Genomic DNA, 15,959 nt, shown 5'->3' with positions numbered 1-15,959 from the left:
GGGTGTTGGCTGTTAGCACAAAGTTGTTGGAGTTTAATTTCTGTTGCGTTGCGTTACTTTGGAACAGTAGCAGTTTACTTAATGATTACCTTCCGTGGATCTTAGTTAAAATTTATGTAACAATAGTACTTTGTCTCAGTTTTTTTGTGTGCGTTGTGGACTTGTGCAAGTTATTAAACTCTAGTATTTTATGATTTCATTGTCATATAGATGTCTTGTACTCTTGTGTATGATTTATAATAGCGGGTACCCGAATTTTACCCAAACCAAATCCGAAATTGTGGGTACCCGAAATTACGGGTACCCGAAAGTTTAGGTACGAGTTTGGGTTCTATTGTTGGAAACCCGAAATATAAAAAACCCAAAAAAACCCGACCCGAAATTTCGGGTAAACCCGAACGCCCAGTCCTACCGGCCAGCCAGCCAGCCACCCACCACCACACCACCCATAGCAGCCAGTCGCCCGCACGACTCTTTCCCGGCTACCCACACCGCGCGAGATCTCCGATCCCCGCCCAAATCCCACGACGCCGGCGGCGGCCATGGGCGGCAAGGACCTGACGGAGGACCAGATCGCCTCGATGCGGGAGGCCTTCTCGCTGTTCGACACGGACGGGGACGGCCGCATCGCGCCCTCGGAGCTGGGCGTCCTCATGCGCTCCCTCGGCGGGAACCCCACGCAGGCGCAGCTCCGGGACATCGCGGCGCAGGAGAAGCTCACCGCACCCTTCGACTTCCCGCGCTTTCTCGACCTCATGCGCGCCCACCTCAAGCCCGAGCCCTTCGACCGCCCGCTCCGCGACGCCTTCCGCGTCCTCGACAAGGACGGCTCCGGCACCGTCGCCGTCGCCGACCTCCGCCACGTCCTCACCTCCATCGGCGAGAAGCTCGAGGCCCACGAGTTCGACGAGTGGATCCGCGAGGTCGACGTCGCGCCCGACGGCACCATCCGCTACGACGACTTCATCCTCCGCATCGTCGCCAAATGATCCCGTCCCTTCTCCCTCGAGTCTCCGATTCGCCGATCCACCACCCCCGCGCTCTTCGTCTGTAATGACTTCGTCTCCCGTCCGCCGTGATTTCATTTTGTTTACCCGCTAGCTCATTTGAATTCAGTTTGGCCTCTTCGTTCCGGGACTGCAACCTAGGGTCTGGATAAACACATAATGGTTGGTGTGTGAGTGTGTGTGATTATCGCCCAAACAATGGATCGATTAATTAATGGATCTGGCTAGTGATGTTGCTTTTGCTTAGCTACCTGTAATGTACTACTATTACTACTGCAATGTAAAGTGTGGATCTGCTTCCTCTTCACTGCTTATGGTTCTTTTATGGAATCTGGAAATGTCATTGGCCTGCTGTAGAACTTTTAATGTTGCCTGCTTATACTCGTGTTCATTGCCACTCTTTCAATTCCAAGTAATGGGATGGGATTTTCCAAACCGCTGCCTTCATGCAGTCACTTGTGATAATAGCAATTTTGAATCTGTGGTTTAGCCAATCGATTTGTTCCATTGTCTAGCAGTCCCATTGGGTTGTTCCTTATTTCACTGAACTCACTTATCAAATGGATGAGGCTAGCCCTATCATATTGTAGCTAACGTAGCCATATTCATATTTCACACTAAATGGGTATGGCTGGTTTTCAAATTTCTTCTTTTTTTAACCATGTCACTGTTACTGGTAATTCTGGTACATAAAAAGAACCATTACTAGTAATTTGTTCCTTTTTAGTGCATGTTGCTGATAAGCTGAGATTTCCATATACACTTGAATTGGCTAATGGACATAACACCTTTCAGTTTTTTGCTCAAAAGGTTTTTTGTGTGTCAAGGTTACCAACTTACCATGAACAGTATCTGAAATCTTCCACCATTAGCTCTATTCACATTCTCCATGTTTGTATTGAAACATCATTGGGTAACAGCTATATGCTGTTATAGAATAGTATCTTTTTTTAACTTCATAATTTATATATGGAGAAGGCAGCCTTCTGATAATAAGACTTGCTCCCTTGCCACTATTGTCGTTAAGATCCTCTGTTCCAGAACATGAATAGCAACTGCCTGGCTGGAAGTTGTGTCATATGCATGATGCATCTTCCCTTAAAGCCTTTCCTGGTTGTTAAGGTTGTCGTGAAGCACCACACTGATTACTGATGTCCTCATTCACCTTCACTTACAAGTTAAAACCAGGCCTTGAAGTCTGTGTTGTTGATAATACGATCTCATTTTACTTGTAAGATGCCCTCTAGATAATCTATCATTCTGATGGCAAATGATGACAGTCATCAGTAACCATATCAAATATATAGGAGTTTCTAAACTGCAGTTATAATTGATTTGGTCTCATACTGCTGCTGCCTTCAAAAGTCCCATCGTTTGTTTAGTTTTCCGACCTCTCCACCGTTACCTTCAATTGAAACAAGACATTCATGTCCTATGACTGATCCCTTGACATTTACTCTGATCCCTTGACATTTACTCTGATCCCTTGACATAACACTAGTTAATTACCAACGGCGGAAATTGTGGGGATCAGCATGGTTAATTTTTGGTTCATTGTTGCAATTGCGGGCACTTAACATGCATTACCTATTTCAAACTTCATTCTACAAAAACAATGGCATCTAAAGTGTTGCATCTCCTATTTTATGTGATTCATCAAAGACGGCCCAACAATTTGTAGCGAAGGGATATGTTTTTTAGTAGTTTAATTGTATGGCGATCGAACGAGATGCTTTTTTACCGACTTATTGATGTCAAAGAAGTGTCGACTTAGTTTCGTCTTCGAGCCTAAGCGAGCTCGAGCCGACTGGCGAGCCTCGCGTTTTCTTCCTTTCCCCATTTCGATTTTTTGTTCCAAACCAGCGCCGTCAGAACTGAAATAAACACGTGCTGATACGAGGCATATCAGCTGAGAAATAATAATGTTTGATCGACATTTTTTTTTGCAAGTTCTGGTTCAAAAAAAAACATTTCCAAACCATATCAGATAATAACAAGTACTTCTACAAGCCTGTAAGCAGAACCAAGACAATTTCTAATGTTTTATTTTATACAACACAAACACAGAAAGCAAAAGAAAGATTTTCGGGAAAAAAAACACAGAAGAAAGAAATTCCATCACAGAAGGCTTCAGATGACGCATACTGGGCCGTAACGTCCCGAGCGCAAGGGCGTAGCCCAACCAACGGCCCATATCTAAACGGCGCAGCCCCAGCGGAAACCCTCAGCGTCGCCGTTCAGTATAAAGTAGCGCCCCCAAACCCTACCGGCACCTCTCTGCTAACGCCGCTCGCGCATCCTATTGCCCTCGCGCCACCGTCGCCGCCGCTGCAGCGAGCCACCGCCCTGCCGTCGCCTGAGGTAGACACCAAGCCACCGCCATGGGGCGTATGCACAGCCGCGGGTAAGCCTCTCTTCCTCACCCCCTCCCCACATATAGAGCGGCTGTGAATTCCGTGTGTTCTAATGGCGGGTCCGGGTCTCCGTGCTGCAGGAAGGGTATCTCTTCATCGGCGCTGCCGTACAAGAGGACTCCTCCGATCTGGCTCAAGACAGCTACCACCGAGGTGAGTTGTTTAACCACCACTCCCACATTCCTCAGTGTTTCGATTTAGGCGATGCAGGTTGTCGATTGACGCGCTCGCATGGTATGGATCGGCAGGTGGAGGAGATGATTACCAAGGCTGCGAAGAAGGGCCAGATGCCGTCGCAGATTGGTGTTCTGCTCCGTGACCAGCACGGCATCCCGCTTGTCAAGAGCGTGACTGGTAGCAAGATCCTCCGCATCCTCAAGGCCCATGGTGAGAAACTTGTGACCCTGCTGTTCGATTCCTGTGTGTGGCGTCCGAAGTGTGGTGTGTTGATTCTATCGGATGTGCGCTTGTAGGGTTGGCGCCGGAGATCCCGGAGGATCTCTACTTCCTCATTAAGAAGGCCGTGGCGATTAGGAAGCATCTGGAGAGGAACAGGAAGGACAAGGACTCCAAATTCAGACTCATTCTTGTTGAGAGCAGGATCCACCGCCTTGCCCGCTACTACAAGCGTACCAAGAAGCTCCCACCCACCTGGAAGTAGTAAGTCAACCAGATCCCATTCCTTGCCTGCTCTTGCTAGCAGTGCCTGATTGCCTGAACCATGGATTTGTGAATTGATAGCTATCTAAGTGATGTTTTTTTCTGTGAGAGCCCATATGTGCCAATTGCAGCTTAGGAGCTGTCTTAGATCAGTTAGTGGTGTGTGTAGATGCTATGCTCGTAGTCTAATCAGTTGAAATTAAATAAACATTATTGGCTGTTATATATTCAGGTTGAAGGTTTAGGCTTGCGTTTTTGTTACACTTCAATTTGAGATGGTAGTCTTTGTGTAGGCATGTTTAGTGTGGGTGTGTGTTAGTGGGAATGGCACTATTTTGATGTTTATAACACTGGTATGCTGATAATGGGGTGTTCATTCTGAATACTGAACACTGACAAAGCTGAACTTGACTTTGTTTCAAATACTGCTGGTGGCAGCGAGTGTCCTTGTTTCCATTGAATGTAGTTGATGTCGAGGAGGGCTAGTTTTACACTTAAATCATTAGTCGAGTTCATGTGCATGTGGCGAATTGAATACAAAAATTAGTGAATTTGCAGAATTATTTTTACGGCAAACCTTAAAACTAAGAGTTTCATTAAGTTTCACTCTAGCTAATTTGCTGACCAGCGAATGTTTTCTTCATCGAAACTGTTAGTACGTTATAGGCTGAACTTTGTCCATAAGATCAATTCAGTTGACCCTAAACCCTAGCACCTACTGCACATCATTTGTCATCTATTTGTTGTTATATATTTGAACTCCTTGTTTTGAAGCTTCTTGCACATTGCTGAACCTGTTTTACTTGTTTTTTGTGCAGCGAGTCAACCACGGCGAGCACTCTGGTGGCCTAAGTGATATCCTCTGATGGCTTGGTCTTTAGCACCTATGAGCTTGTTCTAGATATGAATTTATGTAATTCTTGTTATGTCTGGAGCTGGTTAGATGGACAAGGAACCTCAACTTTTTCTATGTTTACTTGGAGAATCCCATAAACCATTTTTGGTTTCGCAATTCTGTCTGTTAAACGTAACATGCATCCATGTTTTGTCGAGCGTTTCCTCCACCATCATAAATTCCTGTAGATTATATTTTTCTTCTAGTTATCACCATATTTTCTCTCAACGTCGATGAACCGCGACACAAGGTTCACTCTGGCAATCAAGATAATGGTAATTTTTACGCATGTTAAAGTCAAGTCGATGATGCTTTTAATAATTCGTTTAATAAGATTCAAATACCGTTGAGATGAGTAAAAATACCAACTCGTAAGACCTTGACCCAAATTCGATGGCATATTTCAAATAATATTTTACAAGATTATCTATAAGAGAACTTTATGACTGAAGCTAGAGTCGATTTGCATGTCTAAAGATTTGACAAGCAAAATGCACATGAAAAAGAGGTTATACACACAAGTTTCAAGAGGGTGGCTGTGTCCTTAACCACCTTTCGTTTCGACCTTTAAGGAGATTGTTTCATATTTTACATGTTATAATAGTAGATTATGATGATGAGGATTTGAGTCTTATTCTTTTGTGATCTTTGCTTAGTTTTTTCTCTCAATATTCGGAGATGCATTATTATATAGTTATGATATTTTAACATTGGATGAGCTTTTTGAGGCTTTGCACACCAAAAACAAATGAAACAGATGATATCTTTTGAAGGTTCTGTTTTCAATGAAGTGTTATCTGTTCGTGGGAGGAGAAAAAATGAATCGAACAATAATAAGAGAGGCAAATGTTTTAATGGTTACAAAGGTCGTTCAAAATCTCAGAGCAAGAGAGATAAATTCTAAAAATGTTGTAAGAAAGATAATTATTTTATAACCGAGTGTTATAAATTAAAGAACAAAGAGAAGAGAAATTGCACACATAGATAGAAAGGTAAATTCAATGAAGGCGGGCGAAGCACATCATCGAAGAGTCACATGACCTTTTTTGAAATTTAAGAGTCATGTGGCATGGCTCGGTTTGATGCATTGACCGTTAGTCGAGGCGGGTGAAGCAAACGGTTTTCCCCACACGCATGACAGACCTACTAAGTGCGATATTTGCAAGAAAAATGGTCTCATTTATAGGCCTTCATGGGCCTATAGGTGTACATTTGGACCGGGTCTGATGGGCCGGCCCGAAGCACGGAAAAAAAGCACGGCCCAGGCACGACACGGCCCGAAATAATTTAGTGCCGGGCCGGTACGGCCCGTTATATCGGGCCGGGTTTGGGCCGAGGTCACGGCCCATGGGCGGGCACGAGCACGGCCCATTTAAGGCAGGCACGAAAAGACCCATATAGAGGCACGAAAAGGCTCATATATTTATTAAAACACACTTCATTCCACACTTTCATATACTTGATAAAGAACACAAAGCTAGAGATAATGCTAGTTAGATGTTTTTTTTATCTTTGAATTAGAGTGTGTGATGTAATTTAACTTTTGTTATGAACATTAAACAATAAACTGAACTTACGAACTTTGTATAGAGCTGATTATACTCTTTTTTCTTCTAACAAAATGATTTATAAACGAGGTAGTCATTGCATAGCTGTGGTAACTTTAATACAAATATTAAGTTTGATTTTTTTTCAAATTTATTTGTCTTATCTTTTATTTGTTTTATTATTTTTTTTTTGAATTTCGGGCTCTAATGTGAATTTCGGGCCAAAAATTGAATTTCGGGCCCTAATGTGAATTTCGGGCCAAAAATTGAATTTCAGGCTTTTATAATTTCGGGCCGCCCGAAATAAGCCCGACACGTTTAAGCAATTACGGGCCGGGCCGTGGGCCGAGGGCGAGGCCCATGGGCCGGCCTGGCACGACCCGAAATTCAAACGAGCCGGGCCAGCCCAAAATTCAAACAATACGGGCCTTTTCGGGCTTGGGCCAGGCGGCGCCCGGCCCGAATGTACACCTATACATGGGCCTGTGGCGCGCTTATGAGTCACTGTCAGCATCCAAAGAAGACACACACTTGAATGATACTAAGTGCCCTCTAGAACATCAAAATGCAGAATCAAACGCACCCTGACTCTTGCTCGCTAGCTTAGACATTATCTGGACATGTAATCCCTGATCTTTTTTGCATCAAAATATCAACCACATACAAGACGTATGTTATTAAATCCATTCAACCCAAACTTCCTTATGTATGCCACCAATGTCGACGATCCACCGATCCAAAGACTACACCCATCTCTTCGATTTTCTCTGGTATTCTTAGTACACAACCATTATACTCACTTTTTTCACATCAAGCTGTAAAACTCAATCATTTCACAATTCTTTTTTTAGAGCTATTGGAGATGCTATTATTCAACAAGACTTTCTTACAAATAGTCACGCGCTTGCCAAATACCTCTTCTATTTGTTGATAATGTACAATTTCATGCTCACCTCAATCTATGATCGCCACAACTCTGTTCAGGAGATTCAGGGCGAACACCGTATCTTCAGAATTCACCTTCACAGCAAGGTCCAGCGGACCAGAGGCACGCCCTTCCGCCAGGATGGTAATCAGGCAAGGTTTTGAAGTGCTCAGGATTTCACCGCTGAATCTCCAACACAAGCCAGAGGCGTCATCGACACTGAAGGTTACTGGCATATCCATTGAGACAAGGTGAATATTAGCATTGCTCAGTATTTTTGAAGCAACACTCTGGGCCACCTGAAGGTTCTTATCGATGTGCTCTGCACTGTCCTCGTGACCTAGCTTCTGAAGATGATCTTTGAAAGCGCACCTGTAGCAATGTTCACCAGATTAGTTCTAATCCATATCGTCGACAGATTTGGGAACCTAATTTGGAATCGAACAATGTTGAAGTTAACTGACCTCCTCGCATACTCAAACATTCCCCTCAATTGGTTTTCCTTGCATAGGAAAGTATTTAGGTCCATGGGTAGTGGACGAACGAAATAAGCAATGTCAGGATGAAGTTTTGCTGGATGTCTTTTCCCATTGCAAAACACAGACAGCTTTAGAGGCAAGATATGGTGATGAAAATGGACCTGAAGAACCAACTTTGCCATTTGTTGTGGGGCCAACGAATGTATCCCTTCCACAGGAACGATAGTAGGGACACTGTAAAAAATAATTTATCATACATGGGCGGACAATCCAATAGCGATAAATGAACCAACAGAACAATTGCATCATAAGCATCTGCGTGTATAAATGTTGTCACAGAAGTAACTAAAATACAGATGAAGATAATACATACCCCGAATATCCTTCTGATGTTTGGTCTATAAAATCCACACTGCTAGAAGCCTCTTCAGATTCAATGGTTATATCTGTTAGCTGCTGTGTAGTGACATTCTCAAAATATAGGTCTACACATACTAGCAAACGTGATCTGGGTGAAACCTCAGGCGAGAAGGCATATAGAACGCTTAATCCATTACTGCCAGATGGGTCTAACAATGTGTGCAGTTTAGGTTTTCGCTCAAAGTTGCGGTTTGTAAAAGAAACTCTGGCAGACGATGTCTGTGTCAAATTCTGAACAACTGGCTCAGCAGGAGCCTCATCAAGCCATGATTCCAAGGCTGACTTAGACATCAACTCAGTCAAATCGGTACTGATAAGATCTGCCAAATTTTCCTCAGTATTTTGACCTGCCTGGCCTTGCTGTATACTAGCATCATATATCTGTACCAGTGGAGCATCCTGGTTATCTTCTTGAGCCTGATGGGATTCAACAGTATCCCTGTCCGATAGGCCAGCACCTTCACTCTCCGAATCATAAACAGAGCTGCTCTCATATGTTGAAGATCCAGATTCAGCATCGGAGTCACTTCCAGAAAGTTTGGCCTTGCCTCTAATTGCTGCCGTGACATTATGGTTTAATTCCATACTTTGAGGCTTTGGAAGTGGTGCATAACCAGGGGCTGCATGAAGAACAACCTGCGAAAGTGAACCTGGAAGATATATGCGATAGTTGCTTGCTGGATGAGATGTTGGCTGCAACTTCCCATTAAATATATGATTGGCTAGCTCTTTATAGATATCACCATTCTGAGGTTGATGTGAGGACCCTTGGTGAGTCATGTAGCACGGCAAGAGTCTTGATAGTAAACGAGCACGATCACGAACATCATAATTCAAGTCACACGTAGCCAACTCAATGACATATGCAACTATGCTTTTGAATTCTTCCATGTCTTCTTCTGTACAACGCATTATAACCTGACAAAAAATAAAGCTATTACCAATCTCCAGATAAGATATTGGAACGCTAATTTAGGATATACCTTGGCAGAAGAATTTAGGATTTGAAGCTTTGTTTCCACCACTTCAGCAACGAAGGACCACGCAAGATACTTGAGAACAGGAGGAACAATCTTTGTAGTGAGATCCCCCATGAAGCTATACTCTCCAAACATCCAAATGATCAAGGATCGTGCTGCAGGTTCCTTGAGTTTGTCCAAACCACGAACCAAGCGGACAATTACCTGCACAGAAATAGTTTAATGAAGATGCAAGGTCACAGCATCAAGAAGAAAGAGAAATGGATGTCTTCTGTAAAATAATCAGTGAGGGTACCAGATCAATTGACAAGTAGGAAGAAATGCATCAAAACAATAGCAGATAGCGTAATTTATATAGTGCATATATTCTTGCATACAGCTCTAATGCATGATTGAACATTACAACATACCTGTAAAAATGATACAAAAAATAACAGCATTTTAATTATGATGTTTTGAGTTTTGACATTTACAGGTCCTTCACACTTGAGTAGGTTAGTTATTGACTATCACCAACAGATGACTATAGCTAAAAGCAGTTGTTGAATTTTTGTTCACACAAGGTGATCTGAGAACTGAAGCATCAGCTGTACCATATAACCAAGATGAGATACACCTCTTAGGATGTTTTACTGGATGAGCATGAAAAAGAGAGCTAAAATGCAGGAGTCAAATGGACATGGGAGGGGTAAATTCCCAAGTCCTAATGATGGATGGTACATTCAAATAGTCAAGAGGCCAGATAAGCTCTCATGCAGGAAGAATCAGATCGGACACATTGTTTCCTAAGAGTTTAAAACGAAAAGCAAAAAGAACCAACAGCCTGGGTCAAACTTGGGTTTAGCTGGCATGTGAAAAGTACTGTTTTGATGAAGAAAAACAAGTAGCAGATAACAAGATTCGAGTCTTCATATATACAAGACTAACTAGTACCTTTTCGTGGGATACTGGATCCATTTTCACTATTGCTTTGATTGACAAGATTGCTTGAACCAAAACAGCATCTTCTCCATCTAAGTGAACTGAGTTACTAATAAAAGATTCTGTAATGTGACCAAGATAAAATATTAATTCCAAGAAAAATGATTTACACAAAATGTGCATACATGAAGGCTATTACCATAAAATACAAGTGCCAAAAGTCCCTCGAGGCAAGAAGTGGCAATAGAGGGAAGTTTCTGGGCACACAATGCAATAGCCGCAACGGTATCTGCTACAAATTTCCTATCTGGATCTTTAATGTAATCCTGGCAGCAAGAGAACAGTGCCACAAACATGAATTAACAAAATGACAAATAAGTAGTCACTTTTCTCCGAAATTGAAATTCTTCATCAAATTTAAGATGGACAATAATACTTAGCTCTTGTTAATTTGACTATAAGTAGGGATGGTAATGGATCACGATCCAAATGTTTCTTCATAATTTGTTCGAGCCCTAAATTAATTTTAGTTCAAAAATGAATAGAAATAAAGTCCGATCCTTAAATTTTATAGTGTAAAATTGAGAGCCCATCACCACCCCTAACTATAAGTTGTCATTTGATTCTAGGCAAGGAGGAGCTGTTCCTGAATAATCCTTGAGAATAAATTTAAAAAAAAATCAGCATTAAGCACACATAGCAACAAATAATTTTGGAACCATGCATGAATACTAGACAAAGTGAAATTACATGTCTTAAGATAGACACAATGCCATAATGTCAATACATGATCTCAAGATTTAGCAAACATTTAGCTAAGATTTCTTGTTAGATGTTAAAAACTTAATGCAACCTTTTTAAGGAAAAGCCGTTAATAGAACATTGCAATTTCCAAGAACTCAGCAGATATAATGTCCATTGCAGCCACAAGCAATTACCTGAAATTCTTCAAAAATGGCCGGAATAGATGACTCTGTGGCAATAGTGGTCAGTATTTCAAGCTTCAAAGCCCTCGTCTGGTACGGATCTGAAGTGTTTACAAAGAAGTCCTCATAAAACGGGGCAAACAATGATGGCATTGTCTTGACAAAAACTACTATGTTGCCAAGCATCTGCAAAATAATAGGAAAGCTCAAGTCAAAGTGAGAAATTGCATGATTAAAAACAAACAAACTCTTGTATCAACCAAGAAAGAACCTGTTTTTTCAATCCTCAGGGGAGAATTCGATGGACAAGCTCAATTTTAAAATTTCTATCTTAAAAAAAAACTTGGCCGAGGAGGGAAAGACCGCTCTCCCGGTATTATATTAAGAAGAGACCGAAACAATGTTCCCGGCCGAGAAAATCCCCGAACCCTGGCCCCCCATCACTAACGGGCCGGCGTCAACTGTCCACTCTGCAACGGCCCAACCGGAGGGTGGCGCACAGGACATCGTAACCCGAGAGCAGATGGGGCACAGCGAGGAGATTTTTTTAACCAAGCCTGAAAATTCGCCCCCGAGGGAAATCGAACCCAGGACTTAGAGATGCTACTCGGAAGTCCTTAACCACTAGGCTAGAGGTCCTTTCGCAAAAAAAATGGTTGTCTATCTTCATCTAATGCAAAGTTGTATTTGGTTGTCTGTGCCAAACTCAATTCTTTTTAACAGAAACAGAAGGTGACCATCGAAAGATAAAACCGTGGAGAAATTACAGGCAGTCTTTAGCCCTTCGGGGGAAATTCAAGCACAAGGTCATAAGTTGACTTCGAACCGAGGTTCTTTGTTATGCAAAACCAAGAGTAGGACATATTGAATTGGTTTGATCAAGATTTAACTAATCTGAATAAAGCAAAGTCCTATTAATGAACTAATAGAATGTGCCACTGAAAATTGTACGAGTACTCCGCCAGCAGTTATTCTTGGCACCATATCTGTGCATAGATGAAATCAAGAGTATGAAACCAAAGAGTAAGTATCTAAGAAGTACCACATATGCTGCATCAGGAGATGACCGTAGAGTAAACAAAATTGGGCCAACAATTTTCTTCATGTCCCCAATAGGAGCCATGATCCAATGCACACTTGCTGCTGCAAGTACAACTCCACTATTTCGACTCCATAGAAGAGGTGATGTACATTTCAAAAGAATTGTGACATCATCGTTGTTGTTTGCGGTGACAGACGATAATTCTAAATTATTGCCTTCTCTATCAGAGGAACCTGAGCATTGTTCGATGTAGTGCCGGAACAGCATGATGCTTGATATAGTATCAGAAACCCCATTGACGATAGAATCAGATTGGGTGGGCACGCTAGCAACAGCATCTGAATCTGTAACGCCATGAATCTCTGTCGGTAAATCTGAAGCAAAGAGTAAAGAATCCTTGACCAACCCATGTCTGGCTATTACATAACGCAAGAGGATCTCGATGAGGACGATCTGAGTCCATTCCTCGATATCAGGGAGGGTCTCACATAGCCTCCGGAAATGTTTTGATACTAACGGTAAACAACTTGGACAGACCGACTTAAATGCAACAGCGGCAGCTCCTACTACTCCAGGGGAATTGTCGCTGAACAAGGTGTCCACGATCTGCAACAACATCAACAGGGCAGGCTTGAGATACGTATATGGAATGCAGAGTTGCTGCATAGAGAAGAAGGTGTGGGTTATACTAGACAAAACCTCCTCCAAAGCCGCATTTTCGTCTGGAATCAAGTCGCACAGCTTACAAAGTGCGTAGGCAGCACATTTCCTTACATACGCAGACGGATCCCTGGCACATTTCTTGATAGCAACCAACACAAGCGGAGCAACAACGTGTAGTCTAATGCCAGCCATAGTGCGCAAGGCCCAAGCCCTCACCAGTGGGTTTATATCCGATAAATCCTTCTGGAAGATGTTAATAGAAAGAAGGGCTTCGTTTTGGCGCCTGAGGTGACCGAGGGGATTTTCAAGACGTGAAAATCAGTTAGTATAATCACTGAACTGTAGTGCTAGTTAGGAGTGGTACTGACTACTGAGCAAGCACATGCACAGGACACGATGATTATGGAAGAGTTGGCGGCTTGGCTTACTTGTCGGCGTAGTGGAGGAGGTAGAGGTAGACGAGCTTCTTGACCTCGAGCGACTGCGACGCCACATTCTTGACAACCTGCCCGCAATTGTGGTGGTTTTGTCCAGAAGAAAGTAAGGGAAACAGCGAGGGAGGCAGAGCGAGTTGATGATGATGAGTGAACACCCACCGGGCGGAGAGCAGCGGCAGCAGGAATAGCTAAGGAGAGGACATGACGGATCAGAGAGGAAGAAGAGGAACAAGAAGGGAGTGACCTGCGGGAAGAGGTGCGCGACGTCGACGCCCTGCGCGATGAGGGCGAGGAGGCGCTTGAGGGCGTCGACCTTGTCGGCGTCGAAGCGGGAGTCGAGGAGCTCGGGGATGGAGGCGTCGTCGGGGTCGTCGTAGAGATGCGCGTCGGTGCCCATCCGCCCCACCACCCACGAGGCCGCCGCGCCGCTCGCCTGAAGTCCGAACATCCTGTTCCAGCGGGGCGGGCGGGTCCGGGTCCGGTGCTATGGAGATCTGGATTTCGCCGCCGCTGGCTAGTAAGTAAAAAGTGGCCGGAGTCGTTGGGCGGGTCCGGGTCCGGTGCGGTGGATCTGGATCTCGCCGCCGTTGGCTAGTTTGGGGCCGGGGCCCGCCGGAGGAGAGGAAGAAAAGAGTAGCGAACCAGATAGGCGTGGGCCACAATTGCAGTGTGTCTCAGCCTTTTTACTGCTCTGGTTGCTTCTGGTTCTGGGCCGGTAATGGGCCCTCCTAGCTTAGTACATCTCAAATCCAATCCACATTCCCTCTCTCAAACGGCACCGAAGTGAAAGGTAAGCGAGGCTACTACTGTCACGCCACTCACACGGGGCACCGTCCTGAGTATTTCTATCCTTTAGAGCAAAAGCTGGGCATGTGTTTTTTTAAGTGAAGGTACTGTAGAGAGGATCTACAGTAATTTTATTGACTCAAAAAAAAAAAACAGTGCCAAGAAAAGAAAATTACATAAAAAGAAAAGGAAAGGAAAAGAAGAAGAAGAAGGGTTACAGATCTAAATTATGCAGCCAATTACTAATTTTCTCTTTAAGAGAAGGCTTGACTCGATGACACATCAGGAGAAATTCTTTCCTAAACATTGCCTTGCATTCAATAACTGTGGGAGGGGTCTCATTGAAAATCTATTGTTTCTGCTCCTCCAAATGCACCACGTCATAATGATGATACTTTCCAACCTCCATGAGACGTGCATGTGTTGTAAGATTGGGCTTTACAGTACCATTTTTCTTATCATGTGGTTTTTTAGCGGTGTAACGTGTACAACATCTGCATGCTAGGGTGCGTCGAGCAGTACATACAACTATATTCAAACTACACTCTATAAACAGTACAATCTACAATGCAAAAGTTGTTTTTGTGACCATATAGATGAACTATTGTACATTGCACTTATATGGTCACTAAAAACACTGTTTTGTATCGTTTTATATTGTAGTTTGCATTGTTTATAAAGTATAGTTTGAATATGAGTATGAATATAGGTAAGCTGCTGGAGATGGCCTAAGGTACTGAAGGCACTTGATCGCTGGCTAGCTGAATGTTTAGGTTGTCTCCAGTAGCTATCTTATCACATCCTCTATTTTAAACTTCATTGTAGGTTCTACTGAACGTTCAAGTTGTCTTTGAAAGTCGTCTAGAGGGGGGTGAATAGGGCGAAACTGAAATTCTCAAAAATGATCACAACTACAAGCCGGGTTAGCGTTAGAAATATAATAGACTCCACGAGAGAGGGTGCAAAACAAATCGCAAGCGAATAATCAAGTGAGACACGCGGATTTGTTTTACCGAGGTTCGGTTCTCTCAAACCTACTCCCCGTTGAGGAGGCCACAAAGGCCGGGTCTCTTTCAACCCTTACCCTCTCTCAAACGGTCCCTCGGACCGAGTGAGCTTTCTTTTCTCAATCACTTGGAACACAAAGTTCCTACAAGGACCACCACAAGATTGGTGTCTCTTGCCTCAATTACAAGTGAGTTTTGATCGCAAGAAAGATTGAAAGAAAGCACGATTGCAAAAGCCAAGCGACAAGAGCGACAAATAACACACGGATCACTTTCTCTCTCAAGTCACTAATCACTAAAGATCTCTTTTCTCAATTGTGAAACTTGGAGAGATGGAGGCTTTGAATGTGTCTTGGAATGGATTGCTAGCTCTTGTATTGAATGTTGAAGGTTGGAATGCTTGGGTCTTTTTAATGGAGGTGGTTGGGGTTGTATTTATAGCCACCAACCACTTCCTAGCCGTTACTCCATTCTGCTGAGCGCGGACGGTCCGCCCGCCAGGTCCGGACGGTCCGCCCCTGTAGATCAACGGCTGAAAATGAAACGGTCAGCAGTAACGACTATATCAACAGCTATATTGCATTTAATGCGTCGTCAGATGTCAGACAGACCCAGTCGCGGACGGTCCGGTCGTGCACCCCGGACGGTCCGCGAGGCCGCTATAATTCATTCTTCCGAACCCGTCACCTTCGGGTTTTTCGGATCCTTGCCTACCGGACGGTCCGCGCCTGAGGCCGGACGGTCCGAGCGAGGTCTCAGACGATCCGCGCTTATCCTCCGGACGGTCCATAGTGCAGACTCGGATTTTTGCATTGGTTCTGTCCGAGGGTCATCCTTGTGCCGCGGACGG

The 15,959-nt window shown here is 43.7% G+C and overlaps 3 protein-coding genes across 4 annotated transcripts; 2 read left to right on the top strand and 1 right to left on the bottom strand.

Annotated features, from left to right (window-relative positions):
• Positions 1 to 475: 475 nt before the first annotated feature.
• LOC100282202 (Calmodulin) lies at positions 476 to 1,253 on the top strand. Its single transcript, NM_001351142.1, has one exon. The coding sequence runs from the start codon at positions 543 to 545 to the stop codon at positions 987 to 989; it is 447 nt and encodes a 148-aa protein (NP_001338071.1). The 5' UTR covers positions 476 to 542; the 3' UTR covers positions 990 to 1,253.
• A 2,014-nt stretch (positions 1,254 to 3,267) lies between these two features.
• Positions 3,268 to 5,136, top strand: LOC100216794 (40S ribosomal protein S13). Its single transcript, NM_001349860.1, has 5 exons — positions 3,268 to 3,411; positions 3,502 to 3,574; positions 3,670 to 3,808; positions 3,895 to 4,081; positions 4,900 to 5,136. The coding sequence occupies exons 1-5, from the start codon at positions 3,389 to 3,391 to the stop codon at positions 4,931 to 4,933; spliced, it is 456 nt and encodes a 151-aa protein (NP_001336789.1). The 5' UTR covers positions 3,268 to 3,388; the 3' UTR covers positions 4,934 to 5,136.
• A 2,025-nt stretch (positions 5,137 to 7,161) lies between these two features.
• Positions 7,162 to 13,960, bottom strand: LOC100383432 (AP3-complex subunit beta-A). Of its 2 annotated transcripts, NM_001351147.1 has the most exons (11): positions 13,561 to 13,960; positions 13,308 to 13,384; positions 12,916 to 13,162; positions 12,217 to 12,822; positions 11,187 to 11,360; positions 10,448 to 10,574; positions 10,261 to 10,370; positions 9,331 to 9,531; positions 8,301 to 9,265; positions 7,913 to 8,161; positions 7,162 to 7,820 (listed from the first exon to the last, which is right to left on the bottom strand). In NM_001351147.1, the coding sequence occupies exons 1-11, from the start codon at positions 13,762 to 13,764 to the stop codon at positions 7,478 to 7,480; spliced, it is 3,303 nt and encodes a 1,100-aa protein (NP_001338076.1). In that variant the 5' UTR covers positions 13,765 to 13,960; the 3' UTR covers positions 7,162 to 7,477. The 2 variants fall into 2 exon arrangements, with proteins under 2 accessions (NP_001338076.1, NP_001169553.1); NM_001176082.1 differs by lacking the exons at positions 12,217 to 12,822; positions 12,916 to 13,162; positions 13,308 to 13,384 and having other exon boundaries at positions 7,330 to 7,820.
• Positions 13,961 to 15,959: the final 1,999 nt, after the last annotated feature.

The sequence above is a fragment of the Zea mays genome, chromosome 6, assembly GCF_902167145.1.
Source record: "Zea mays cultivar B73 chromosome 6, Zm-B73-REFERENCE-NAM-5.0, whole genome shotgun sequence".
NCBI classification, from domain to species: domain Eukaryota; kingdom Viridiplantae; phylum Streptophyta; class Magnoliopsida; order Poales; family Poaceae; genus Zea; species Zea mays.
This window is presented reverse-complemented; position numbering and strand designations above follow the sequence as displayed.

Bases quoted from the DNA above. Each gene is read 5' to 3' on its own strand.
- LOC100216794 (NM_001349860.1), top strand. From the start codon at position 3,389: ATGGGGCGTATGCACAGCCGCGG. The intron at 3,412-3,501 runs GTAAGCCTCTCT...TCCGTGCTGCAG, and splicing joins GGGCGTATGCACAGCCGCGG to GAAGGGTATCTCTTCATCGG. The intron at 3,809-3,894 runs GTGAGAAACTTG...GTGCGCTTGTAG, and splicing joins CCGCATCCTCAAGGCCCATG to GGTTGGCGCCGGAGATCCCG.
- LOC100383432 (NM_001351147.1), bottom strand. From the start codon at position 13,764: ATGTTCGGACTTCAGGCGAGCGGCGCGGCGGCCTCGTGGGTGGTGGGG. The intron at 8,162-8,300 runs GTATGTATTATC...TATTTTTTACAG, and splicing joins ACATCAGAAGGATATTCGGG to TGTCCCTACTATCGTTCCTG. The intron at 7,821-7,912 runs GTCAGTTAACTT...ACATTGCTACAG, and splicing joins ATGTTTGAGTATGCGAGGAG to GTGCGCTTTCAAAGATCATC.
- LOC100282202 (NM_001351142.1), top strand. From the start codon at position 543: ATGGGCGGCAAGGACCTGACGGAGGACCAGATCGCCTCGATGCGGGAG.